Here is a 27,681-nt window from a genome sequence, read left to right on the forward strand (position 1 = left end):
TAGCCACAGGCTGACTGTCCACTACAGCAAGAAATAATCGGGGGGGGGGGGACCTACACAAAATATATTACTTGCAATTTAAAATAACAGAATATGATATGTACCAGGGTGGAGCTGCTCACGAGACACTGTTTGCTTACTGAGTGACCGCATGGGAATGAACTGCTCAGCATGGGGAAGCCTCCATCATCTACACCAATGTGAGAAACTTGATGAAACCAGACAATATGTAAATGCTTTGTGAAGTGTCAGCATGCGGTAAGTGCTCCATAAGTATCAACAATGTCATGTAAGCAAAAAAAAAAAAAAAAAAAAGTATCAAACAGCCTATATAATTGATTTTTTTTTTTTTTTTTTTTGCTATTAAAAAATAATTATGCCATAGGGGGAAAAGCCTTTTTTTTATTTGAGATTTGGGGAATATAAACCATTTATTATGTGAGTACTTAGCATTTTCAACCAAAAGCCCTTATAACTTTCAAAGTAAGCAAGCAGGCTGAAGGCTACTGCTGGGTGGTAAGGCTCCTGCTTGGCCTGTGTAAGACCCTGACTTCAGTCCTCAGTACTGCACAGGAAATGAGTGAGGAAGAAACGTAGCTCTAATGACGACATAAGCCTGGTCTGGTGGGGTGGAAGCACCTCATTCCTAACAGAGTTAGCCCCCAGCACTGCAAACAGGTAGGTGGGTGGAAGCCACAGTAACAATGAGAAGCAAACATGGCCAGAACCCAGATTCAGGATTAATGATAGCAGTTTGCTTTGTTTCCAGTTAAAACAAGGGGGGAAGACACCATGTTGTTTTTTGATGAGGGTGTTCAAAGGGTAATGAGGGTTCTTTTATTTGTTTTTTAAATTCGTACCTTTAAAAGTCTTCCTGGGTACCTCAAGTGAAATAGGATCTAAAAATCCGTGGACAATCATATCATTGAAGGCCACGTAGTCCAAAGCACATTTGTCTACAGAACCTCAGATCTCCCTGTCTTTCTCGTTGTCTGCCAGGGGTTGTAGAAGCCACTTCAGATCCACCCAAAGCCCTCAGTAAATGACCATCCCACGGGACAGAAACAAAGGCCCAAGTTGAAGTTCAATCGTATTTATTTTTTATATAGAATTGCGAAGTAAAACCTGTACCAAACTCCAGATAAAATGGTTTGATCTGATGGATTTGGCCGCACATTTCCTGTATGTAGAACATACTGGATTATAAATCAACAACACAGGTCCCACTTGGTAAAACGTAGAAATAAAAAAAAGAAAAAGAAAAAATTAAGTTAAAGTATTAGCACATATACAGTGTCAGAAGGGGTCTCCGTCAATCACCATTTTGAATTAACCGTTTTCCTTTCTGAATGGCTTGTTTTGTTCCACGAAAGTTGGACTTTCAGAAGTTGCTTCTGATCACATCATAAGAACACAGTACTCCGTGACATGCCTATCAATTCACGTCACCTTCTGCAGATTCCTTTCTGCTGAACAGTGCCCAGGAGGCTAAGGCTTATTCTGTTTTATGTGTTTCTCACACACCGAGAAATCAATGACAGGAATACATTTTACATCCTGGATACTACAGTGAAACTCGGCCTAAATATCACCTACTGCTAACACATGACAGGATGTTTAGCTATTCAAATGCTTCAGTAAAGTGTATCTTACCAAGAGAAATGTGTTTTGAATCAAACTTTTAAAAAATTGTCTATTCTATGACAAAATTTGGAGATGACATGGCAAAATGTATTGACTTAGGACTAAGAAGACTAGATTGTCTGATAGTTGGCTTATAGTACGATATAGTATATGAATAGCACCTTATTATGAATTCTTAGAAAATATTAATACTTATAATAATACCAAAGAACCACTAAGAGACTGCTCTGAGGTCTGGGGTGACTCTCCACTGGGAAGCACTTGCCTGACACACATGAAGTCTTGGGTTCACTCAGAACTAGGAAAAAAGGTCTGATTTCTAGCTTTAGTGTTCTGTAACAAACCACATTTTATGTTCTTAAAAAACAACAATCATATCTGGCTTTATCTATTAGTAAACAGTCAAGGGCCATATTTTATTCTAGAAAAATACTATATTAATTAAAAAGGTTTAAACTAATTTACTAAGAAAATTATTGTAGTATTTCATAATGCCACAAGCTTACTAGAAAATTGCTTCTAAAACTTGGTAACATAAATCATAGATGATTTAACTAATTTTTTTTTTTAAAAAAAGTATCTTTTTTTTTTACACTTAATAACCTGAAATGCATCTATAAAAATATTTTTAAATACAGTAACACTGTCAAGCTTTGTTAGGTCCCTTGTGTTTTGGCTTGTTTTTGGTTTTCCTCAGAAAGAATGTATAACTCTTTTTTGCAACTTTTGCTAACGAAAGAGGAAACGAAAGAGTGCTCCCTTTCAACCTAGTAGCAACATAAATATCTTTGCGCCTCTCTCGGAGTGCTCAGAGAAAACAAGGAATTACCTGGACATAAATTGGGGTTCCTTCAGGAAAAGAGAAATCACTTTAAGAGTGCTGGAAGTCACAAGAGTCCATGATTTTGTCTGTCAAGACGTTTGGCAATACATGGACAGTGTCACAGCCCCTCCCTCCTCTGCCCCTCCCCGGTAAAGTGCGCCCTAACCCTCTTCTCCCTAACTGCAGTGTCTTTTGGCATAAAGGCGATGAGAGAAAATTGTTGCTTTGCTCTTTGGGGCACTTTCTCGCACGTCTTGCTTGCCTTGTTTTTGGGGGGTTCTGACACATCTGCCTCATTTCACATCAACTGGCCTTTCCGCCATGTTCCCTGGCTATGCGACTTTGTCTCTGACCTTTCTACTTGCCTCTTCCCACCAAGATCAAAATGTACTCTGTGCATTCCTATTCCCATGGATCAAAAGGGATCTCACTGAAGATCCCCAACAAAGCCCCCACCCTCGTGGCAACCGAAAGCTGCCTTCCAGATTCTTGATGTCTTTGCAAAAAATAAAAAAAAGAGATTAAATTCATAGATTATAAATAACGTCAGTTCGAAACACTAAACAGCTAAGGACTTCATTGCAAGCGCAGGCAGACTGCCGGCCAGATGACCATGAAACTCTCAGTCCTATAAGCTAACAAAACAATGTTGGTTACATACGAGGTATTGGGTACATACCTTAGACTTCTCTTACCGACTTAGCAAAGGGATTAGGCTAGCACACGTAGGAATCAATTTTACTGAATTCAGAAGTACACATCTACACCACATACCCGGACAAGGGCCTTTCTGTATATGCTAATCAGAGATCTGCTTCATTCTTCAGTTTCATAGACAGGATTATTTTAAACACTTGAAATCTTGAAAGCAGAACTAATAATGCCTCAGAATACAAAATGCAGCATACAAAACGCATGTGACATCAGGCTGCGATCTATGTTGGCCTGACGTTTTCAGAACAGGTTCAAAAGACAAAAAATATAGTTGCCACTGATTTATCAAAAACATCTGGCTACCCTTTGTAATAGTTACAAAATTACAGGGTTTTTTTTTTTAATATAAAAACAAACATCAAATTCTAGGCTGCATTTTGAAAACAATCCAAGTTGCGATAAAAAATAGTTTTGCTCTGTAATCATTCACACTAATACCAAACTGGTCTCTTTCACACGATCTGTCCTGCAAGAATTGTGACAGACGTTGCGGTTACTCTCCTGTTCACAGAGCTGAGCTGCTATGCAGGAAAATGATGAAGGGTGACAACATTAATACTCTGTGTCCTTGTAAACACAGAATGAGAGAAGCCATCAGAGCCAGCGTGGATCCCAAACTACACTGTATTTCCTACAGGAGAAAATCACTATCCATACAGTGACTTTTTTTTAAAGGTCAAGTTAAATACATTTCAAAGCATTTGTTACTACTGTTATCAGTACAGTTTTTGAAACTGTGAATCAGGTCTTTGTGCACGCTTCCTGGACCAAGCTGCCTATCAGAATTCACTGCCTGAGGTCAGCTTTTTATGGCTTAGAATCAATTGATACATGAATTTCAGCTAATTGCAATAAAGCTTGGCCATAGGGCAGCAGGCATTTTCTTAAAAAAAAAAAAAAAAAAAGTTATTCTGCACAATCAATCCTGCTTTATCTGCCACAGAAATGCAGGCTTGCAGAAAATGAAAAGAGAATATTTATTTGTGTGTAACATAAGTTCCTGCAAATCAAAACCAGGCAATGATTAAGCGGCCATATGGACAAGGAGTGTGAGTACGAAGGCAGAACGCGGTGCACTGCAGGCCCGCTCCGCTCCAGCACTTGGTCCACAAGGCCCAGGACACGTCAGCTCACGGCGGCATCACACTACAGCCAGGTGAGGAAGGGCTCGCTTTTGTTCAGAGCAGACTCTACATCATTGAAGAGGGGGATCAGATCTTCAGACTCCAAAGTCCCGAGGTCAACATTTGTTCCTGGGAGGCAGTCCAGGAAATCAGGGAAGCGGGTCTGCTGGGCATTGACGGTCATGGCTGTCTGACCCGAATTTTCACCTGTAATAGATAGAATGAAGGGTAACCAGGTTACTTCCTCCTTGTACGTTCTTAATTTTTTTTTAATTTAAACTTTTGTTGTTGTTCAAGATAGGGTCTCACTATGTCCTCTGACTGTCCCAGAACTCACTATGCAGACCAGGCTGGTCACAAAATCACAGAGATCCACCTGCCTCTACCTCCTGAGTGCTGGGATTAAAGGGAAGTGCCACTCTCATCTTTTATGAGTATTACGTTCTACCTGTGCATCATATGTACCCACAGATCAGAGAGTATTGATTACCCACAGAACTGGAGTAACAGACAGTTGTGAGCCACCATGAAGGCAATGGGACTTGAGCAAGGGTGCCCTGGAAGCTGATGCTCTTAACCACTGAGCCACACCCCCCCACACACTTTTCTTTTAAGCTCTTGAGAAGGGTACAGATAATTCAAGTATTACTATGACTCACGATTCATGTCTACAGACACATTAGCCACCTAGTTCTATTTTGGAAGTGTTTATCCCGATAAGACTTGAATTCTGCAGAACACAAATTAAGAAAAATGCTAGAAAGTTAAGCACGCAGAATTAGACATGAGAATGCGTTCTTCACCTAACAGTATTATGGGAGGAAATGCATGGAAACCTGGTATCACACAGCTCGCCTTTTCACTGTGTGACCTTAAGCACACTTAATTTGTCCCATTCTCATCTTTACTACCTGGAAATGGAAGTCACAGAGTCTTTCTGGAATAAAGTAACACAGTATCTGCCACATGCAAGGCCATGTCATCTATCTAGTAAAGTTATCACTACAGGGGCTGGAGAGATGGCTCAGCAGTAAAGAACACTTAGTACTATTCCAAAGGACCTGGGTTCTGTTACCAGCACCTACATATTGGCACACAAACACCTGTAACTCCAGCCTCAGAGAACCTGTTGTCCTCCTGGCCTCTAGACACCTGCATACATATAGGACGCATAAACTCACACAGACATACACCGGCACAAAAATAAAGTGTTTTAAAAGTTCAAAATGTACAATCCTCTAATTCTTGAGAACATGTACTTTACCCAAACAAAGTCTTTGTTTTAAAGAATTCTTCCTATTCTTCCTCACTAGAAATGAACACAAGAGAAGCCAAGTAAAATATCTTCAAGCTTAACAATCTTAAAGCGTTTCTTTTTGCAGTGACTCTACAATGTCATTGTGTTTTTTTTTGTTTTTTTTTTTTTTTATCTTTGTAGATTTAATTACTTGAGTTGGTTGGTTACTTAAGCTACTTAAGAAAAAAATAGGCAGTCTTTTCAGAGGTGTGGTTTTCATGGAACATTCTGGAAGGATGAATGACTGCCCAGATTTTGTTTATGTTAATATAGCTTTGTTCCATCTTCATTCAAGTCCAGGTGTGTGTACTTGTTGCAAAAAGGGAGAGTGTTGCTCATGGGGAAGCGGTCAATGTGATTGGCAGATTCAACAATCTTCTGGCCACTACTGAGCTCTGCCTGCCCTCAGCTAATGACTAAATATTCCATGTCTCTCTTTAACAGTTTATGTCCATTTCCTACAAACACTTCACAGAGGTAACCCTGAACTCAATGAGTTCACACTCCCTTAACCCAATTAAAGCTACCATAGTGTTTATCAAATCTAGTTCATCAACAGACTTCTTCAATGGTGGGGCACACACAGAAGAACACTCATTTCACGGGTGAGAGCTGAAACTCAGAGGGGTTCCATAGAGAACACAGTTACCAGAGAGTGGAGAGACAAAGACTCAACTCAAGTTGAATGTTGCCTGTGTTCTTTTCAAGACACCATCAAATTGAGTATTACATCTTCAAAAGCACTCCCCATTTACCTACTTAACACTGGAAACCTATAGGAGAGAATCCATCTTTTTAAGATTCCCCTGAGCTCTCCCCTTATTTCTTTTGCCCTCACTGGATTCCCAGTGTTTAAAAGAGGAAAGTAAACAACAAAGGAAGCTGCCACCCGATAAGGAAGCAAAATGTGGGGGGAGGGTTGTGTGAAAAGATGAAAGGGGTGCAGAAGAGAAGTAATAAATCAAACACAGCCCAGTGAATACCACCCCTATGTGACTCTTCACAACCCCTCCTATACTGCCCACCTACTCCTGTCAGCCTACAAAACCTGGAGATGCTGTCCTGTACTTTCACAAGGCTGCACTGTAAACCTGGCTATGAGTCTGCCATTCAGACTCAACACTTTAGACTCACAGCAGCACGCGGTAGCTGGACGTGCACAAAGGATGCTAAGCTACCGCAAACCAATGATTCGGGAGGCAATCTTTCATTTTTGTTTTAGAACTACTACATGTGTGTGTGTGTGTTTGCGTGCATAAATGTTTGTGTAATTCCTGACTGTTTGGTGCCTACAAAGGTCAGAAGAGGGTGTTGTATTCCCTGGAACTGAAGTTACAGATAGTTGTAAGCCACACGTAGATGCTGAACCTGGGTCTTCTGGGAGAGCATCAAGTGCTGAACCATGTCTCCAGCACAACTGCTTTTCTGTCATGAATATTGGAAGAGAAACTTGCAAAAGTATTTATAAAGAGCATATACTTAAGCTGTCATTTAATTTTGGCTTAGCTAGAAGGACCAAAAAGAACTATACGTAAGCTGAGCATGGTGGTCCATGCCTTTAATTGCTATTAGTGCTGTACTCAGAAGGCAGGGGCAGGAGGATCTCTTGAAGTTCAAGGTCAACCCGGTCTACATACAAGTTCCAGCACAGCACGAGGTGCAGAGAGACCCTGACTCAAAATTAAAGGAAGGGAGAAAGAATGAGGGAGAAAAGGAGGGAGGGAGGGAGGGAGGGAGGGAGGGAGGGAAAGGGGGAGAAAGGTTAGGAGGGAGTGAAAGAAAATCTGTGTCCCAACACCAAAGGGCAAGCTTACTTAAAATATAGAGATTATTTTATAATTTTTTTTTAAAAGCTCAATCATGCAGTTCTCAAATTTGAACTTAGCAGACGACAACACCATGTCCCAATGTCAAAAGTTTGGACATGCTTCCTCTACAGCATACACAAGCTGGGGACTAGGAAAATCATGTTTGTGTCTTCTTGTCAATTGCTGAAGCGGGGTGCTATGCTAGAACAGAATCCTCTGAGTGGTTCATTTTCTAAATGACCACAGTCAATCCCTTCCCAAACCAGTGAGTGACACGAAAACATCGGCATGCCTGGAGAACCAAAGAGAGTGTCTTCCCCCCATAGAAGAAGTGGGCTGTTCGTCACATCTAGAAAGGGGGTGCAGCATAGCCACCCCACTGCAGTCATGAATAGTATGGTTCTGAAGACAGCGACAGACTAAAAAGGATGGGGGTGGGGTCTTACAACCCCATGTATACATGAAGCCATGTTAGCACAAACTCCGAAAGGCCTACAATTAGTAAGAGCGGAGTGAGTGGAATTTTAGCTGTCCGTTTATGTTGAGGGTTTGTGTTTCAGGATTTTAGGATTTTAGGAGTGCAAGAACTGAGGGGACAACTTGAAAATGAAGACACACAACAAACGGTTGCAGGCTGTGTGCCCACCTGTGTCCATCTCATCCATGTTGCTGAGGAAGTCTTCTGGAGTGGTAGGGACACTGTAACACCCTAGCCCCAGGCCGCTGTCTGTGCTCTGCTCCCGTGAATGATAGGGCCCTCTGCAGACAGACAAACAAACAAACAAACAAACAAATAAGACCTCAATGTGAGTCTACTCAATAAAGTTCACAATTAAAATGCAGTCACAGAACTCAATCAGTGAAAGGGAGAAACGTATACGTGGTCCTTTTAATTTTGAAACATATAACCTGATCTTACCAAAACCAATCGATTATATGCACTAAAACTGGCCGCTCACCATACAAGGACACTGGGTTCTTTGTGGTCTCAAAATAATCATTTGGACCCTATTCTATATGCAGATATATTTGTGTAAATCTTGTAAAAACCAGGAAATAGTGCTGAATCATGCTCATAGATACGCACATTCATGGTAAAAGTATGTATATAGCCACTCATGGTGGGCCACGTCTGTAATCACAACACTCAGAGGCTGGGGAGAGGGGATCCAGAAAAATAGCAAAGTTCACTGTGACAGAAACACACCACTTTCTGAAGAGTGGCCGCTCCTGGGGAAAGCAGGGAGGCAGGAAGCTTAGTGGTGGCAGGGATGGGTTCCAACGGAGCCCTGGAAACAGCAAGCCTGGGTGGTGAGGACCATAGTTTTCTTCACGTTTTTATCTTCTTTAAAATAAACATCTTTTGAAAATCTATTTGCTCATTACTCTGGGTACTTGTTTTTTTTTACCTCAATCTTTATTTGTAATTGTTTGCTAGGAGTCTTGTAAGAGCAGAAAAGAGTAAAACCACAATAGCCACTCCTTCCCTCTATTAGGTCTACAATTAAGGTTCACTATTTCTATTGGTCAGATAGATACTTCTGGCTAAATCATCTTTTTCTTCTGCTACCATTTTTCATTCTCTCTCTCTTTTTTTTTAAGCCAACATCTCTTTGTTTTAATTAATAATTTATTTCATTATGAAATAACTTAAAACTCACATCAAACATGCAAAAAGAACACTGTTTCTATATGTCTTCCATCTGGCCCCCTTAATTAAAACAGTTTTCATAAGCACAACATAATTACCCAAGGCAGAAAATTAACATTATTAACTAAACTGTAAACATCATTCCCCTTTCACCATAAATACTGTGATTTTCTTGTACTGTTTCCCATGCCATGCTTTTAACCCCACCCTCACTCCCAAGAATTTCAAGATTCTTGCGAGTGATTATCAAATAGCACTGTCCTGTTTAAATGTGAGGGTCACACTCAGGTGCAAATCACTGTGGGATATATTCCATGTCACGTGACTAAGTTTTGAAATTGAGGGGGGTTTTTTTCCCCATAAAGTTTTCTTTTCCTTTATTCTGTCATCTACCTCCAACTCTCTCCCCACCCCCCAATGCTCCCTGACTTCCCTCAGTGTAAACAAACACCCCATTACGGTTTCAGGGAGAAAGCAAAAGTCAATGGTCGCCAGTGTAAACTTACCCATTGAGGAAAGGATCTGAGCTACTGTTGGTGACAGATCTCATATCTGTGCTCATGGCAGGCGTGTTGACAGGGGCCATGGTCTCAGTTTCCATGGGGAGCTGTCGGCAGAGAGCAGCTTCCTACACAAGAGTCAGAGGGAAAGGGAGTTACTCAGTTGCCACAAAGGGTTGCATCATAATATACTACACGGACACAAAACACTTTATATACATTTCAGTAGGTCAAAGTCATTAGACTGGTGTCCTTCCTCCACAGTCTTTAAAGCATGCCATTTTCTTCCATTCCCAGCTAACAGGACCTAAGGGGACACTGGACCTCTGGCACCTACTTTGAAAACATGTACTTGCCCATGAAGGGTTTTTTGTTTGTTTTTTAAGATTTATTTATTTATTATATATAAGTACACTGTTCCTGTCTTCAGACACACCAGAAGAGGGCATCAGATCCCATTACATGGTTGTGAGGCACCATGTGGTTGCTGGAAATTGAACTCAGGACCTCGTGAAGAGCAGTCGGTGCTCTTAACCACTGAGCCACTTCTCTAGCCCGCCCATAGAATTGTTAAGACACACAAGTCATACCCCAGCCTCTCGAGATACTTTCTCACTGGCAAGCTAGTTCTGTTCTAGGGTCTCAAACTAAATCTAAAACAATCAAAGCCACTGGACACCTCTGGACCAGCACACACATCTGGTCTCTCCCATTTACACGCTAGTGCAAATGGAGGATTCGGAATTCAGACACTACGTGAATTTACACGTAGCGGTTGGTGTTAACCACCAGAGGAACAAGACAGCCAGTTTAAAAGTTTGCTTTAAGAAATGGCCGGTCTACATTCCATCATGAGTGCATGTGATGAGACGGCTTCATGGGTAAAGGTGCTCACTGTGTAAGCCTAGCAGCTTGAATTAAATCCCCAGGCCCACATAAAGGTGAAAGGGGAGAACTGACTCCACGAAACTGTCCTCTAGCCTCTACATACAAGCCTTGGCACAAGCATGCCTGACTTATATACACACAACATACACACCCAGTGTGTATATACACAGAATAATGAAAGTGTTCAGTTGACTAAAATGGCTGAAAGGTGGGGGAAACTGGAGATCCAAATAAAATCCCATGGACAATTAGATGTTTGATAGATAATGGATTATGGATTTTTTAAAGCTAGCATTAAAACCAAGAAGAATCAGTCCAGAAATTATGAACTTGTCTGCTGTGATACAGTCCAAATAGAGGTGACCGGGGATCAGACCCCTTGCAGGTTGGTAGCCATTTCCAGGGAAGAATGTTCTCACATTCTTATGCTTATGACCAAGGTGGGACCCTGGCCACATTTATACGATTTCCCAACTGAAGTCAATGATCTTACACTCCTAAACCATGAGCGAGAACATTCTAGCTATCTGAGTTCTAGGATGTTGGTTAGATTTCTTCATGTGATGGATAAAGTACTGCTGTTTAGGGAGTCAAGTCATCAGCTAGAAAACTCTCGGTTCCTCCCATGTTTGCCGTCCCATTACTAGTACTTTTTATGGTGGTATAACTCTTACAAACCATGGAAGGTCTGTTAAAAAAAACTACACCGTTGATATGAGCAGAGGTAAAAATAACCTGGCAAGAAACGGGCCCCACTTCTGTTTATCTTGAGGCAAATAATTAGAATACATTTTACTCAATAATATACAAAACAGCCAGGTTAAAAATGGAGATCTGAAAGTAACTTCTAAACTGACCTCGAAAAATTAAATTATTTTCTTATAGTCATCCTTGCATGCTCTAGAAACTTTACTATCCAACAAGGCTTTCCTGAAAGTCTCATGCAGAAGACAAAACTTGAACCTGGGGTGAGTAAACTTGAGACTACCACAAGCTCTTACAAGCACTCACATACACTGAACCTCTCGGTATGAAAGCAATTGGCCAGTGATTTACATTCTAGCAAATACAAGAGTCCCTTGGTGATTATCTCCACTATCCAGCAGTGATTTAGCTGGCACGTCCCTCTTCCACTATTCGGAGTAAGTATAAAACAGATGCCTCTTTTGTTGTTTGTCCATCTAAACTCCCTCCCATTTTTCCTTTGAGACAGAATCTCACTGTGTGGCCTGGGTTAGCCCCGAACTTCTGCCTCTGCTTCTTGAGTAATGGGGGCATGGATGCACCACTATCTCCGAGGAGTATAAAACTATAAAACTATAAAAACACCTTTTTATAGACACAAAGGTTATGCTGAGGTCATGGCTTTAAAGTACCTGTTGCAGAAGCACAGAGCCCCGAGTTCAGATTTTTAGTGCCTATGAAAACACTGGGCACAGCAGTCACACCTGGAACACCAGAGCTGGGGGAGGAGCAGACACAGAGCCCCCAGACTGGGACAGGAGAACCAGTATGTTCAGGTTCAGTGAAAGACACTGTCCCAAAAAGAAAAAAAAAGACAGAAAGCAACTGAGAAAGACCCCTGCATGTACACACACATGTACATGTGCCCCCACACGCAAAATTTATGAGATAGCTGGACTTCCTTTTAACCAAGTGGGGAGAAATCAACTCCTGAAAGCTGCCCTCTGATCTCCACATGTGCACCATGAAACAGGTGTGCTCACACATGTACTAAATAAAAGATAAAGGAAAAACTTTCTTAAAAGCAGGAAAGGGAACTACCTGGAAGGAAGGAGGAGACAGTCGAGAGGGTAAGAAGAAAGATGTCAGGGTAGAGTGAAGGATAAATAAACATAACATACATGCATGAAAATGTCAAGATGAAATCCATTTCTTTGTATGCTAACCAAGAAAAAATTAAAGATTATATAATAAAGGGTCAAGAACTTGTAGTATGGTGGGGGGAAATGCTCTCTGCTTCTCCATATTTAAAATAGCAGAGAGTGTTTTCCCCCAGCATACTACAAGTGCTATTCCATTCTTCATCATTGGGTCCGAACTAGTTACACCAATCTTCAAGTCACCAAAAGAGGAAATGCCACATCCTGTCTGTAGGGGGCTCTCAGGATCATGTTTCTAGCTTCTTCAAATAACTAACAATGCAAGAGACTGCAGAGGGCTGTTTTAACCCTACTGGCATTAAAAATTAAATCGGACCACTTATTACTAACAATGCAATGATTTGTTTAAGATTACTATAAGATCATTCTTGGACCACAGACCATTCCAAAGAGCAGCTCAATATAAGGAAGCCCTCCGCTTCCGACCCTGCCGGGACAGAGAGTGGAGGTACATCTTGTCTGTAGCCCAGTGGTCTAACTGCCATCCCTGCCAGATTCTGACATTGTCTCCCAATCTTAGCATCTGTCTTTAATGTTGCTTCCACCTCCTGAATCCGTACAATTATTCCCTCTGTCTGGAACACACTTCCCAACAAAGCCCATTTCCCTCAGTTTCTAGTCCCCCAAATACCCAAGTAAACTCATCAGAGCAAAAATATGATCATAATATAGGAACAAACCAAATATAAAATCCCTAGCTCTACAAAAAATGTTTTTAAAAAATACCAGCACTGTTTTCATTCGTTGGAAATATCCTGAATCCTTATAAGACACCAAGGATAATGGATATGCTGGGTGACTTAACTGAGTTATTTAGAGATTTTGATGAGTAAATAAGAAAAAGAAAGGATAGCACATTAATCCTGAGTGTCTATTGAGATTTGTCTGCCTAAAGAAATGCTTTGATGGCTGAAACTACCTTTTCCAATGAGAAGCTGGAAACTGGCAAAACTACAGGTCATCTGCTATACGCTTTCACTGTCTGATCACAAAAGATTCGGCTTTTATGACAAATCAATGTATGTTACTCTCATTAGATATGCATTATTCTATAATCCATTTCAAATAGGCGGATAATGCTTTCTGAGAAGTACATGAGGGACATTGCTACACGATGATGACTGCACCCGAGCTGGTGGAGTTGAAACATAGATGTAATCTGTCTCGCAGCACTGCAGTAGAGAACGTGGTTATAACGTCAAAGATGTAGGACCCAAGTCCCAGGAACTTCTCTATCGCTTCAAATAAAACATCAGACAAAAAGTTACCTCAAATAAAATAGAGTTGTTTAAAAAAAAAAAAGACATTCCTCCCTGCCTCTATCTAAAAGGTCACCCCTAACCCCCATCACTGTCTGTCTTTTAACCTACACCTATTTTCTTCACAGCAACTTGGGTTTTATCTTGTCCTCCCCAATAAAACGACCCGTGAAGAAAGGGAGCTTGTTCACCATGTTCATCCCTACATACCTGCTACCTGTAACCATGTTCAGTATGTAGTAGATACCCATCAAATCCATTCTAAGTAAACAGGAAATAGTATCTATTCAAATAGAAATATTTTTTTAAAAATATGCCGGTAGGGTTGGGGATTTAGCTCAGTGGTAGAGTGCTTGCCTAGCAAGCGCAAGGCCCTGGGTTCCGTCCCCAGCTCCGAAAAAAAGAAAAAAAAAATGCTGGTAATAACAAAACAAGAAATTAAAAAAAAAAATCACACATTCAACCACAAATTAGTACACACTCTGCCTAGGTAGCAGTTCACCTGAACCACGCTCACCTGTCCCTAACACTAGATGCACAGTGCTCAGTGGCCGGTAACAGAATCAGGAGCACCAAATACCTGGATCTGAATCTTGGTCCTGCTGTGTCCCATTGAGTTATTTCACAATTTTGTCCCTGGCCACCTCACAGTGGGGACAGTAACGCTGCATGTGCAAGGTGCTGCTGTTATGACAAAGATGCTCAGAACAGAGTTTGCTCCAGAAGCCACTACACCGATGCCTAACGATCACCTCCCCCTGTGTTCTGCATACCAATCTCAAAATCACAGGTTAAAGGCCAAAATAAACACACTGGCAGCAGAGGGCTTACCTAAGGTACAAGAAAACCCCTGGGTTCCAACTCCAGGGCTACAAAACTAAGTGCGTAAACAGATAACTTAAAGTATCCCTCACTGTTGTGTGGAATTGATTCTCCTAGCCATCTTTTCACTTTAGAAAGATTAAACCGAAATGTGAAATTCATCACAGCGCCAAGAAAACATTATAGACCTACACTGCCTAAAATTAGGTTTAACTATAGAGTGGTGAGAATTATATTTTATAATATAACAGTTCTACATTTAGAACTTTTAAAATTCCACCTGCCTGCTTTTCTGCTGTTGTGTTTTGTTTTGTTTCTGTCAAGTTGACACATGTTAAAGCGTCATCTGGAAAGAGGAATCAATTGAGAAAAGGTCTCCACTTGATAGCTGGCAGGTGAGTCTGTGGGGCGTTTTTTCCTGGTTAATAACTGATGTGGGAGGGTCTAGCTCACTGTGGGCGGAGCAGTGCTACCCTAGGTAGGTGGTCTTAGGTTGTACTAGGACGCAGGCTGACTGAGTAAGCCAGAGAACACATTCTTCTGGGCCCTGTGGGTCAGTTCCTGCCTGAAGGTTTCTGCCCTGACTTCCCTCAGTGACAGGGTTAAGTATGAGATCAAATAAAGCCCATCCTTCCCAGGTTGCTTTTTTGTCATGGTGTTCTATCACAGCAACAGAAACCCAAGTAAGATACTCCTGCTTTAAAAAGTTAAAAATAAAATAAAATAAAAATTCCCATATCTGCCCACAGAGTTGGGGGAGGAGGGAATAATACCAAAGGCTAAAAAGAAAGGCCCAACCTCACCAGTATGTCCTTATCAAAAGGGGGACAATCTAGATCAGAATGCTTTTGACTGTTACCTGACAGCTGAAGCCCTTATTTATGCAAAAGGGCAAACATCCAACTTTACCTCAACCATGGACCGCTCTCAGAACTTATCAACGACTCTGGTCTTGGCAGGTGTGCTAGTCAGTTTACGTCAACCTGACACAAACTAGAGTCACCTGAGAAGAGGAAACGGCCTCTGTATGATTGGCCTGTAGGCAGACCTGTGGGCAGTTTCTTGGCTGATGACATGTGGGAGCACCACCCCTGGGCAAATGGCTCTATAAGAGGGCAAGCTGAGCAGCCAAGTGGGGAGCATTCCCCCATGGTTCCTGCTTGCCTTCTTGCTATGAGCTCCAGCCTTGGCTTCGTCCATGAAGGTTGAACTGCTAAGCTGCTACGACAGTCTTTTCTCCTTCAAGTTGCTTCTGGTGTTTATCACAGCAACAGAAAACCAAATAACAGAGTTGGACAGCTGGGGAGAACTGAGGGCAATAGTGGTCTATTCACAGGCACCACCAGTCCTGTCATTTCCACCTCCCCCTTCCTGGCCTCTAAAACAGGCCTCTGATTGCTCCACATCTCAGTACTTCATCTCTCTTCCTCCAGACACATCTTACCCAGTGTTAGTATTTAGGCTACACAATGACACTCCAGACCATCACAGGCCCAGAGGGTGGCGGCATTCCCTTCTCAGCTCCGTACACTTAGCTGGCACTCAAAAGTGCCAGGCCTAAGACTGGGCTCAAAACAGCTCCCATTATCTTCAGCTTCGGTAGAATATTCTCACTATCCATCCAGCTTCAAACCTGATTGTGGCTGTCAATTTGACAGGATTTACAATATACCCTGGAGACAAGCCTGTGGACACAGTTGTAAAGAATTACCTACGATTAAATTAACAAGTGACATTGAGTTTATACCTAAATATGGGCAGTACAGATTCATGGGCTGGGATCGTGGACTACATAAAAAACGAGCAAGCTAGCTGTACTCCATTTTTCTCTCTCTGCTTCCTAATTAGACACTATGTGACCCCATTCTGCTCCCATGCCTTCTGTACTGCGTCACCTGGAACTGTGACCCAAAGTAAACCCTTTCTTCCCGTCACACTCTAAGTACGGGGCCTCAGCAACATCTAAGACAATGCCTGTCTTCCTAGAAGATTCTGTAGGGGGTTGGTCTGCTGCTGCTGCTATGGTGTCAAATGCTAAACACTGTATCTCAGATATGTCTACTTTTGTAATACAAACCTTGCTCCCTAGGTTAACTGGTTAAGAGGCTAAAGTCTATGACTGCAGTAGATAGAGGTAAGTGGGTCCTCAGATACCTGGCTGGGGGTTGCAGGGAGAGAGGAAAAAGGAGGAGAGAGGAGACCAAGGGAGGAGGAAGCCACCATGAGAGGAGATGGACCATGAGCATGTGGCCAGAAGAACAGCAAGGAGCAAGGGACATATGGCTGGAACCTAAGTTAGAATAGTTCCAAAATCTGCCCAATCTAGGCCTATAGCTTGTAAATAAAATACCTGGATTGTGCTAGAATATAAAAACATCAATTACAGGATTCGAGAGGGGTAGACAGACCATCACAAAGAATGGGCAATGGACAGGCGTTAGGATGTGCATCTAACCCCCTACATCGCTGTTCTCTAGTCTTACATCCATCTCAAGTAACAAACGGGTCATCATTACTTCTGCGAGTGCTCCAAGTGACTTTCTGACATGCCATCAAGCTCTGTGTGTCAGGCTACGGGCAGGTTCTAATCGACGCTTTCACCAAGCCTCGTAGTGACCACTGGAGGATAATGGGTCTGAGAAGAGTCAGGATATCACAAAACTCAAAGGCCTTGAAGTGGCTCTCAAACTACTAATGAACTTCAAGATTCCTCAGTCAGAGATCTGTGGCAGATAGAAGGAAGAACTTTCTAGGTGTGATCAGCTAAGGTACTGGCTACTTCCCAGTTCTGTGAGCTCTTGACCAGTTGAATTGTCAAGCAGTTAAGGTGCTATGGAGGCTGGCCTGAGCTTGGCATAACAGAAAGTGGTGATGCAATGTAGGGAAGGTGACTTTAAAATCACAATGATCGGGGTTCGAATCCTAGGTCAGTTACAATATAGCTGTGACATTTTGGACAAAATTCTTTTAAAAAATTTTAATTAAAAAAATTGATATTTATTTATTTTTATATGAATGGGTTTTTTTGTCTTTGTTTTTGTTGTTGTTTGTTTTGCCTGCAGGCATGTCTGTTCACCAAATGTGTGCAGTGTCCAAGAAGTCCCAAAGAGGATGTGGGATGGCCCTGGAACTAGAGTTAGAGCTGGTTGTTAACTACCATGTAGGTGCTGAGATCTGAACCATCCCTGCAGCCCCTGGGACTAAATTCTTGACAGTTCATTTAAGATGCTTTATGAAGCCTATCCTGCAGGGCATGGATCAAAGGGCATAGTAAGACAAACAACAGAAGGTGTCATGGAGGGCATGGAAAGATTGAGAGGCAGAGGGGCTGGCCTAGACCTTGCAATCTGCCAGCTACATGCGAGGCCTGCACACAGGACTCCAATAACTTATTTGGCCAATGAGGTAGCTGAGGGCCTGAGAGAGTTAAGTGGCTTTCCCAGGAACCCCGCAGCTAACAGCAGGTGGAGCCAGTGTCTAAACCCAGGCCGTTTGACCTCTGAGGCTATTCCAGTAATTTCCACAGACAAGAAAGAGTACCAGGGAGGAGGAAGTGAGGGCTGAAGTTGGCAGGCCTCAAAATCAGGCCCTTTCACCTACTATTGGAGATGAAACTTGGGCAAGTTACTTCATTTCTCTGATCCCGTTTTCCCAGCTATAAAATGGAAATACCAACCCCATGACCTCACTCGGCTTGTTTAGAAGAAAATTTAATGAACCAGTCTATTCAACAGCACTGAGCACAGTTTTTCCTCCACGGACTGGGACGAACATGGAGCTGAAAGTGTTCTATGATCCTTTTCGATGTGTATGGGTGGAGCTAGTGTCCTGGGAATTCACACCGCGTTTAGCAAAGTTTTAAGGTTCGGTTTTAAAGGCCAGTCTCAGAAAGTTCAACAACAAAACCAAAAATCATTTGTGGATTCAAAACGCACCCTCCTAGGGCTGGGAGGCTCTGTGGTGGACGCAGCGGGGACAATGAAAGGCATCAGATGGTTTGTGAGTTAAGATGTTCTGGAAGCTCCCTCCCCTTAAGTTCCCCCACTGGCCTGCAGTTCTGTGGAATAAATCAACAGAAGAAGCTAGAAAGTAAATGTCAATAAAAGCAGGGCCTGGCTCGGTGTTTTTGGCTCGAAGGGCACCTCCCACCAGCCAGCTCCTGCCCTGGCTGGAATGCACTTCAAAGGGAGCTAACTGAATGATAATAACCTCTTCTGAGAGTGCTCAGCTTGACTTAAGTGTGGAGCCCGAGATTCTACAAAAATGGAAGACCGAATTGTTTTAATTATAAAGGGTGGGGCAAGTAGAAACAAATGAAAAGAAATGAAAGCAGTATTTTAAAATCCTGCCATTAAAAACAGTTATTTCAGCGCAGAGATGCAGCTCGCTCCTTCCTTCCCAAAACCATGGAGACTGCAGAGGCAGACGGCCTGGGAAGTGGGGTTCTGATGTCAATCTCTTTTAAACCCCGGGCCAAGCGATTCTAGAAATTCGCTGCCACATTTCCCGGAGTGTCCCTTTGAAACCCCTCCTCACACGCACTCAGCTGCCAGACTGGCTGAAAAGTGCAAATCCAAAACTTCGATACTCTGGAGAAAACATTGGTTGAGTCCGTAATTATTATCCAACTTCTGTTACATCCTAGAATCGCTCAAAGGAAGGCAAAATGTAGATAAGACTTTTGACTTACAAAAAGGCAAAGTAGATTTTCGAAATGAAATACTTCCTCATACCTCTGTGATCTCATTTTCCTCAGTACAAAATGAGTCTCCGATTTAAAACAATGACCAAGCTGTTTTCAAAGGAGCTTTTTATTACGGATGCACTTATGTAAAGGGACAAGCAAATCTACCTCAGAGAACAGGCTGGTTTGGAGTTTTCTTACCCTTACCCAGACCAAAGTCTCATTCTGTAGCTCTGGCTAGCCTGAAATTTGCTGTGTAGGCCAGACTGGTCTGTAGCTAGCAGTCCTGAGCCCTGACCTAGGTTACAGACATACACTACCTTCCTGTGTGGTGGGGCACAATAGATATCCTCAACTCCTAGACAAATTCAACGCTTTCTAGAAACTGAAATAGAAGTTCCAGGGACAGACTCTGTTTCCTGCCCAACATATGTGATAGGAACATTTGTTGAGCATGTGTGTGTATATGAATGAACTTAAAATAGCCATCTCACTACAGATGACAGGGAAATATGATGAATCTAGGACAACAGGATCCTTCAAACGCCTTAGTCAGTCCCGAAACCTAATTCTACAGTGTGCCTTCCTAAAAACTATGTCCAGCGTTCCAATGGCTGTGAAACAGCTGCTATACCTTACATGCTTTGCTTGGTATGATTTTAAGTTTTCTGAAAATCTTTTAAAAACTCGAGACAGAAAACAGCCCTTTAAACCTTCCCTGAGATCAGCACTGCTCTCCTTGGAATCAAGGATCTGAAATGGCCCTGTGAAGCTGGTCAACCAATCTGCCTTGCCCCCACCCCCCACCCCCCAGAGGGCTGTCAAGCTTGACAGAAATCTGTAAGACCTGCTAAAAGAATTCTGTGCCTGCCTCCCTCCATCTGTGTCCCTGTTGCCCTGGAAACTGAAGGCCAACCTTAGTCAGCAGTTTTGTTTGCAAGCTGTGCTCTCCTGCCCCCGCCCCCAGCCCCAAGGGCCAATTAAAGAGAGGTTGAGGGGAAACAGTATGGAATTTGCTTGAAAATAGTAACAGTCTCTCAACAGCGCAGGCCCTCAAAAGAGCGATGCTGTTGCTTCGGTAAATAATGCTAAATTTAGGGATTACACTTATGGGAGCATTCCAAGTTGAGAGAGACAGACCAACAGAAAGACAGACTGACAGAGAGACAGAAAGTGTGTGTGTATGATATAATATGGGGATGAGCCCTAAGGCCTTCATGCATGCCAGGCGAATCATCTACATGTGCAATATCCTTATAAAAACTCCACAACGTGTATGCATATATGTGTGCGGTATATGTGTACCCATCTGTGCATACATACACGGCACACTACACGTACAGAAGTCAGAGGATGACGTGTGGCAGTTGCTCTCTTTCTGCCTTATGATATTCGGGGTGGCAAGTGCCTTTACTCTTTGAGTCATTTTACAGTCCCCCCCCCCTTTATTTTCCTATTTTGAGACAGGGTCTCTCACTTACTGACTCAGGCTGGCTTTAAACTCAGTTGGCAGCCCAGGATGGCCTAAACTCTCAATTCTCCTGCCTTAGCCTCCCAAGGACTTGGACCGAGAGGCCTGCTACCACCAGGCCCAGCCTAGCTAAGATGCTAAATCTGTGGATATGCTGCCACTCTGACCCGGGCTTGGCAGTTGTTGAATAGCTTACTGGTGATCAATGGGCAGAGATACAGAAGTATCTCACACTGTTTACAGAGAATGACTTGTCTGGGCTCTGCAACAACAATAAAAGTCAAAGAGGTAACCACTGGGACCCAAGGAGGTAATGGTGTTAATTTACCCTTTGGCCAACAACTTAGATTAGAACTAATTATTCTGTCTCATCTGCTACCATAAAAGCCATTTCAAGGCAGGCATGTCCCATTTATCTTTGTATTACTTTCAATCCCATGAACACTGGCCAAGGGAATCAATAGGGAGATAAAGGAAGAAAGGGGGGAAATAGAGTTGCATCCTAAACCAATAGAAACTCACTTTAAAATGGCAATCAAACCGTCTCCAAATCTATCTTGTTAATACCGATGGGCTAAGAGAGGACTCCACCGGGCCTTCTGGCAGAACATACAAGACAGACGGCTATGCCGCACAGACTGAGGAGAGGCTTTCTCCATGGGCAACAACATCAAACCATAGGTGTAGAGTAATAAGTGAATAACAGAAGAAGGAAGAAAAATGAACAGGGGCCGAGAAGACAAGCTGTACAATTCAAGATCTCCTGCAGGTAGGAGAACCGGCTGGTGACAGAGGCAGAACAAACCAATGTGGGATTATAGAAACCCCAGAGAGCACATCAGGAAAAACCAGTCTTCTACACTACAAATTCCCATTTGTTGTTAGAAAGCAGCTGAACAGGTGAACCAAAGACTACTTTTTTTTTCAAATATTTATTTTCTTTACATATATGAGTACACTGTAGCTGTCTTCAGACACACCAGAAGAGGATTCCATTACAGATGGTCGTGAGCCACTGTGTGGGTGCTGGGAATGGAACTCAGGACCTCTGGAAGAGCAGTCAGTGCTCTTAACCGCTGAGCCATCTCTCCAGCCCCCAAAGACCACTTTTACGTTGAGCCTTTTCCTACTTCTACCCTGGTTAAGGCACAAATAACGAAGTGAAAAATCACCAGAAGAAAGAAGTCGAAAAGCCTTCCAGGGGTGGGCAGAATGGGTCAGTAGGTAAGTGTTTGCTGAGCAAGCCTGACCATCTGTGGCCAACTCTCAAATCCCAGGCTGGCAGTAGAGAACTGACTCCTGAAGGCCGTCTCTGACCTCCATAAGCATGCGCATACACACCAATAGCAAAAGCCTAGCAAAGGGCTGGAGTGGTGACTTAGCAAGTAAGAACAACTGCTGTTTCTGCAGAGGATGCCGGTCAGTTCCCAGCACCCATAAGGTGGTTCACAACCTTTCTTAACTCTTGTTCTGGGGAACCAGGCGTGCCTATGGTGCACATACATGCATGCAAAGCATTCATACATGTAAGATAAGATACATCATTTTTAAAAAACTGAAGTCTACCAAGATGATATTCAAGATATTCTGGAAATAACCCCAGAAAACACTTTCACACCATTGTCATATGGCCTTATTATCTATAACTTATAACAGGGAATGCACTGCTTCTGGGTGGCGTTTGGATGAGAAAACCAACCTTCCATGATTAATAAGTCTATTTAGAGTTGTTTCTCCCCTATATTCCAGTAAAAAATTAAAGAAATCAAAACCATTCGTCCTACCTCTTAACTAGACAAGTGCGTGAGCATGTGCACGTGCACACACACACACACACACACACACACACACACACACACACACTGGTACTCATATACACTAAACAGAGAGAGAGAGAGAGAGAGAGAGAGAGAGAGAGAGAGAGAGAGAGAGAGAGCGCGAGCGAGCTGAGTAGACGTAGCCAGACTTTCTTTTGCTGCCTGTGTGAAGGACTGTACACTGTGATGCCCTAAAAACGCACCAAGTTCCCCAGCTGCCAGAGATCAGTACCAAAGGAACTATGCTGGCATTTCTGTAACATGAACCATCAAAACTATCCTTGGCTCAAAGGCACCTACAGCTAGAATAAAGGGAACAATCCCAGGCACTTTGCCACACCCCTTTTCAAAAATTCTTTCTGTGGGAAAGGAGGAAGAAATCATTCCTAACAAAAGAGTAACTTGAGAAAACACACACGATCATTTAAATACAAAACCAAGGAGGGTTATGCTAATTCATAATATATTTCTAAATAAAACATTGATTCCACATAGAAATATCCAAAAATGGAAAACAATAAATATGGTTATCTCCTGCCAAGAAACATGATAGTATACATCTAAAAGCATGTGTTACCATGACACAGCCAAGAAAGCAATAATTACTTAATAGGCATCTTCCTTAACTAGATATCATTTTTCCTATTTTCAAATACTACATCTGAGATATGTTTGATAAGCAAGACATTATTTATTATTGATAAAAGATGTATAGATTTTAAAACAACAGCTGTAACTTGAGAAAATCTTTAAAACACCCCCCATGCTCCCTTCCAAGGACACTCTCTGAACAGTTAAAAAAAAGATTTCTTTAACAGTGGTCAAAAGACTCAAACTCAGCCAGGTGTCTTTCTCCCTCCCTCGCATGTCGCCTTCTTCTTTCCTTCTCTGTCTTTCGTCTCCTTCTGTGCTGGGAACCAGAACCTTGGATACTCTAGGCAAGTACTCTACCTTTGAGCGACACCCCCAGCCAACTCTGGGGCCTCAAACTCTCAACCCTGAGTCGGCCTCCTGAGTTCTGGATTGAAAGTATGCATCGCCACACCAGGCTATTATTTTATTTTGTTTATCAAGTACAATGTTGAACCCTCAGAAGACACGCAACAGTTTTCTGTGCATAGATGGGCACGTAGTAACTAGACTGAGCTGGACATGGTGGCACATCTTTATCCCAGGATTTAGGAACTGAGGCAGTTTGATACCAGGCTGGGACGCACAACAAGACTTTTTTTTTTTTTTTTTTTAGGCAATGTCTCATCATGTGGCTCTAGCTGTCCTGGAACTCACTCTGAAGACCAGGCTGGCCCTGAAGTCACACAGATCCACCTACCTCTGTCTCCCAAGGGCTGGGATTAAAGGCATGTGCCACTATGTCCAGCTATAATAAGACAATTGTGGTGGTTTTTACATGCTTGGCCCTGGGAGGGGCCCTATTAGGAGGTGTAGCCATGTTGGAGTAGGTGTGCCCTTGTTGGAGTAGGTGTGTCACTGTGGGTGTAGGCCTAAGACCCTCATGCTAGCTGCCTGGAAGTCAGTCTTCCACTAGCAGCCTTCAGATGGAGACGTCTAACCCTCAGCTCTGCCTGCACCATGCCTGCCTGACACATGTTCCCACCTTGATGATAATGCACTGAACCTCTGAACCTGTAAGCCAGCCCCAAGTAAATACTGTCCCTATAAGACTTGCCTTAGCCACTGTGTCCCTTTCACAGCACTAGAAACAAAATCTTAAAACAAAACAAGGCTAGCTGATGCCCGTGCGGTTTTGTAGAACGTTCTGATTAAATTTAAACCAGTTTTCTTTCTCATTCTGCTTTGACTCCACCCTTTTTCATGCTCTGCTGTAGAAAAAGGTGCCTGGTTACTGGGGGCTTGCTTTATGGAATCCCTGTCTACTATCCCCTTTAATGAGGGAGATTGACTCCATTTCTAGAACCAGACCCTAAGACACTAGCAACTTCTCCTCTCCCCCATCTCTTTCTCTTCTCTCTTCTGATAGATTGCTGCTATGTCTCGGTACTCTTGAGATTGCTAGGCTTCCTATAATCCCAACTAAGCCCAACCTGCCAGCAATACTCACCATTAGCTAACATCCTCCTGCAAGCTACCCACCAGTGACTACCACTAAGTCACCTCAAGTTAACAGCAACAGAAGAACCACCTACCTCAGTCCTTTCTAAATTCTTGACCTAGAAAACTGTGATTAAATGAAATGACTACTTCAAGTCTCCGAGTTTGGGGGAGATAATTTGTTACAAAGGAATAGCTAACTGGAAGATGTTCTTTCTCAATTTCTCCTTTCTCTCTTTTTAAACACTATCAGTGGAAGGCCAGGCAGCCATGCCAATGTGAGCATGTCCTTGAGCTCCTAAGGTTAGCCCTGAAGATTGTTCAGGCATAAAGAGTTGGAAGAAACTGGGCTGTGAGTATGAGTCTTCAGCCTTGTCTCGAAAGCAAGCAGCCGCCCAAGGCCAGAGTCACCAACAGGTACCATACCTGCCTCATGAGCTCCTCTTGACGCATCCTGATCCTCTCTCTCTCCATCTGGATCCTCTGAAGCCGCAGTTTCTGCTGCTGCTGCTGCTGCGTGGTAAGTGCATTGGGCACAGTCATGAGCCCCGAGGGTGGGTTCTGAGCCGGGTGGTTCTGTGGACTCAGGCTAGTGGCCACGACTTGCTGGTGTTGGTGATTCATCGCTACAGAAGGGAATAATAAACAGATCAATGACATACAGGACCAAGACAGACGATACCTTATCATAAAGAGGCCATCAGAATGTGTTGTGCTTTGGAGAATGGATTCCTGAATTCCTTTCAAGCACTTTACCATTGATCATTACTATTTAATAATTATTGCCTTAATTCAATTCATGAAGGGACAGGTACCAGCTCTACACTATCTAGTGTTAGCTTTCTGTAAACATCTTATTTCATATGTTTCCTATACATTTTAATACGTGTGTGTGTGTGTGTGTGTGTGTGTGTGTGTGTGTACACGTGTGTAGGTTTTTGTGCTCATGCTCACGTGTGTGTGGGCACATACGTGTGTTAGCCATACTTGGTTCTCTACTTCCACCACATGGGTCCCAGAGTTGGATTCAGGAGGCTAGGCTTACACCAAGTACCTTTACCATAGCAGCCATCTCACAAACCCCATCCTTGAATACATATTAAATTTAACCTAAAACCTAATGGTCAGAATATGTCTCACAAAGTTTTTTCACAAATCAGGAAATTTTTTTCACCAGGACACCCAGGAGTGGGTGAACTTTTTGAACACCCTGAATAGCTGCAGCACATTACAGAAGGCATGTAACCAATTCTCAATATCCAATGGCTATACAAGAATTCTCAGGATGAACAGGTGAACTGAGAGCAACAGGAAAAACAAAAGCAGACGTTCATCATAAAAGAGACCCATTTCATATGTTCTTGGAAAGGAATAACTAAGGACAGGAAGCATAGCTCAGTTCATAGAGTACTTGTCTAACATGCTCTGGGTTCATCCTATAAACCTGGAGTGACGGTCCATTCCTATAATCCTAGCACTCAAGTGTGGAAACAGGAGAATCAGAAACCCAGAGTGGTCATCAGCAATACAGCAAATCTGACCCCTGTTTGGCTACGTGAAATTCTGTCTAAAAATGTCCAAAAGGGTTGATGGGGGAGGCCAGGCAGTGGTGGCATCACATTTAATTCCAGCATCTGGGAGACAGAGTTTTAGGCCAGCCTGGTGGTACACAGAGCAAGTTCCATGACAGCCAGAGCTACACAAAGAAACATTGTCTCAAAAAACAGAACTTTATAAAATATATCTAAAGAAGGGCTGGAAAGACAACTCCATGGTTAAGAGCCCTGTGTCTGCTCTTCTAGAGGACCAGGTTCCCAGTACTCATGGAAGCTCACTAGCACCACCAGTTCCAGGAGCTCCAACACCCTCTTCTGACCTCCTCAGGCACCAAGCACAGACATATATGCTAGTAAACACGATACACACACACACACACACACACACACACACACACACACACAATTTTGAGACAGGGTTGTGTTAGAATATGGACCCTGACTAATTCTGCCTCCAAACACTGAAATGTTTCAATTAAAGCCCCAGAGTTAAAGGTTTGTATTTATATTTGTTTGGGGACGGAATCTCCTATATGAGGAATATGCTGTGTGCCACTCTACCCCGGTGGAATATTTTAATCTTCAGTTTGCTGAGGATGTTATGTGGCAGTATGTTGTATAACTGAAGTTCCTTGGATGAAAGACTAGCTTCTGTGTCTAAAGCAGGAGGTAGTACCAACTCAATTACTGAGCTTTGATGTGAAGACCCAAAGGAACCTTACGGGCATTCTCTCACCCTCGGTCTGAGAAAAACAAACAAATAAGAACCCCACAGTCCTTACTAATGGTAGAATATTTGAAATGTAAATTTTCCTTCCAGAACTTGGTATAGCAAGGCTTTGTTGAAGGCTGGAGGAAGAACGATTTTGCACACATGGTGTCACAGGGAAAATGTTCCCTCATATAAAGTTTCACCTAAGACCAAAATCCAGACATCTTGAAGAGCTTAATTCATAAAATCTGTTTCAACTCAGAAGAAGGAAGTGTTAAACAATTATCTCAAAGAACAGACATTTCTGAGCTCTCTGGAAAAGAGCATTTCCTACTTTTCTGACATAACTGCTGTAGGCAAGAAAAAGACACAAAATGTTCCAAATATCAGAAACATCAAGATTGGGGGGGGGGGTTGTTAAAAAAGCACGGGCTGTTAATACTATTTGTTTTTTTCCCCTAAATGTAAGTTATCTAATACTTTTTATTTATGTGTTTGTGTATCTACGGGTGCCCAGGGAAGCCAAACCAACCACCAGACATGGGTATTAAGATTCGAATTAGGTCCTCCGGAAGAACAACAGAGAACAACAGGCACTCTAGAGCACTGAGCCACCTCACCTGTCCAGGGCAAAGGAAGTTACTAACACAAGGTTTGTGTGGCACTGGCTTCAGCAGCCTGGGTAGAGCAGCCTTGCAGAACATCCTGGCCGCCCAGGGTTCACTTACAAACAGTGCCCTCCTCCACCACGCAACTCCACACCACGGCCACACGTACTCTGAAGATCTTATTAATGTCGGATTCCTTAAATCTGGGTATTTAAGACTCAGAGGCTGACTCTTCCCAAACCACACCCTCGCTGATCTTGAGAACATCTGCTCTTACAGGTGTTCACTCTTACAGATGTTGGTGGGAAGGGACAGTAGAGCTCTTTTTT

The 27,681-nt window shown here is 42.8% G+C and overlaps 1 protein-coding gene across 1 annotated transcript in view; it reads right to left on the reverse strand.

Moving 5' to 3' along the window:
• Positions 1-1,077: 1,077 nt before the first annotated feature.
• The window catches only part of Wwtr1 (WW domain containing transcription regulator 1), a 118,524-nt gene continuing 91,920 nt past the window's right edge, over positions 1,078-27,681 (reverse strand). Inside the window, exons 4-7 of the mRNA XM_032898349.1 lie at positions 24,903-25,102; positions 9,568-9,689; positions 8,057-8,169; positions 1,078-4,512 (exon numbers count right to left, since the gene is read on the reverse strand). Of these exons, the coding sequence (XP_032754240.1) occupies positions 4,328-4,512; positions 8,057-8,169; positions 9,568-9,689; positions 24,903-25,102 (620 nt within the window). The 3' untranslated portion in view covers positions 1,078-4,327. The remainder of the gene's footprint in view (positions 4,513-8,056; positions 8,170-9,567; positions 9,690-24,902; positions 25,103-27,681) is intronic.

Source organism: Rattus rattus, chromosome 3 (genome assembly GCF_011064425.1).
Source record: "Rattus rattus isolate New Zealand chromosome 3, Rrattus_CSIRO_v1, whole genome shotgun sequence".
Taxonomy (NCBI): Eukaryota; Metazoa; Chordata; class Mammalia; order Rodentia; family Muridae; genus Rattus; species Rattus rattus.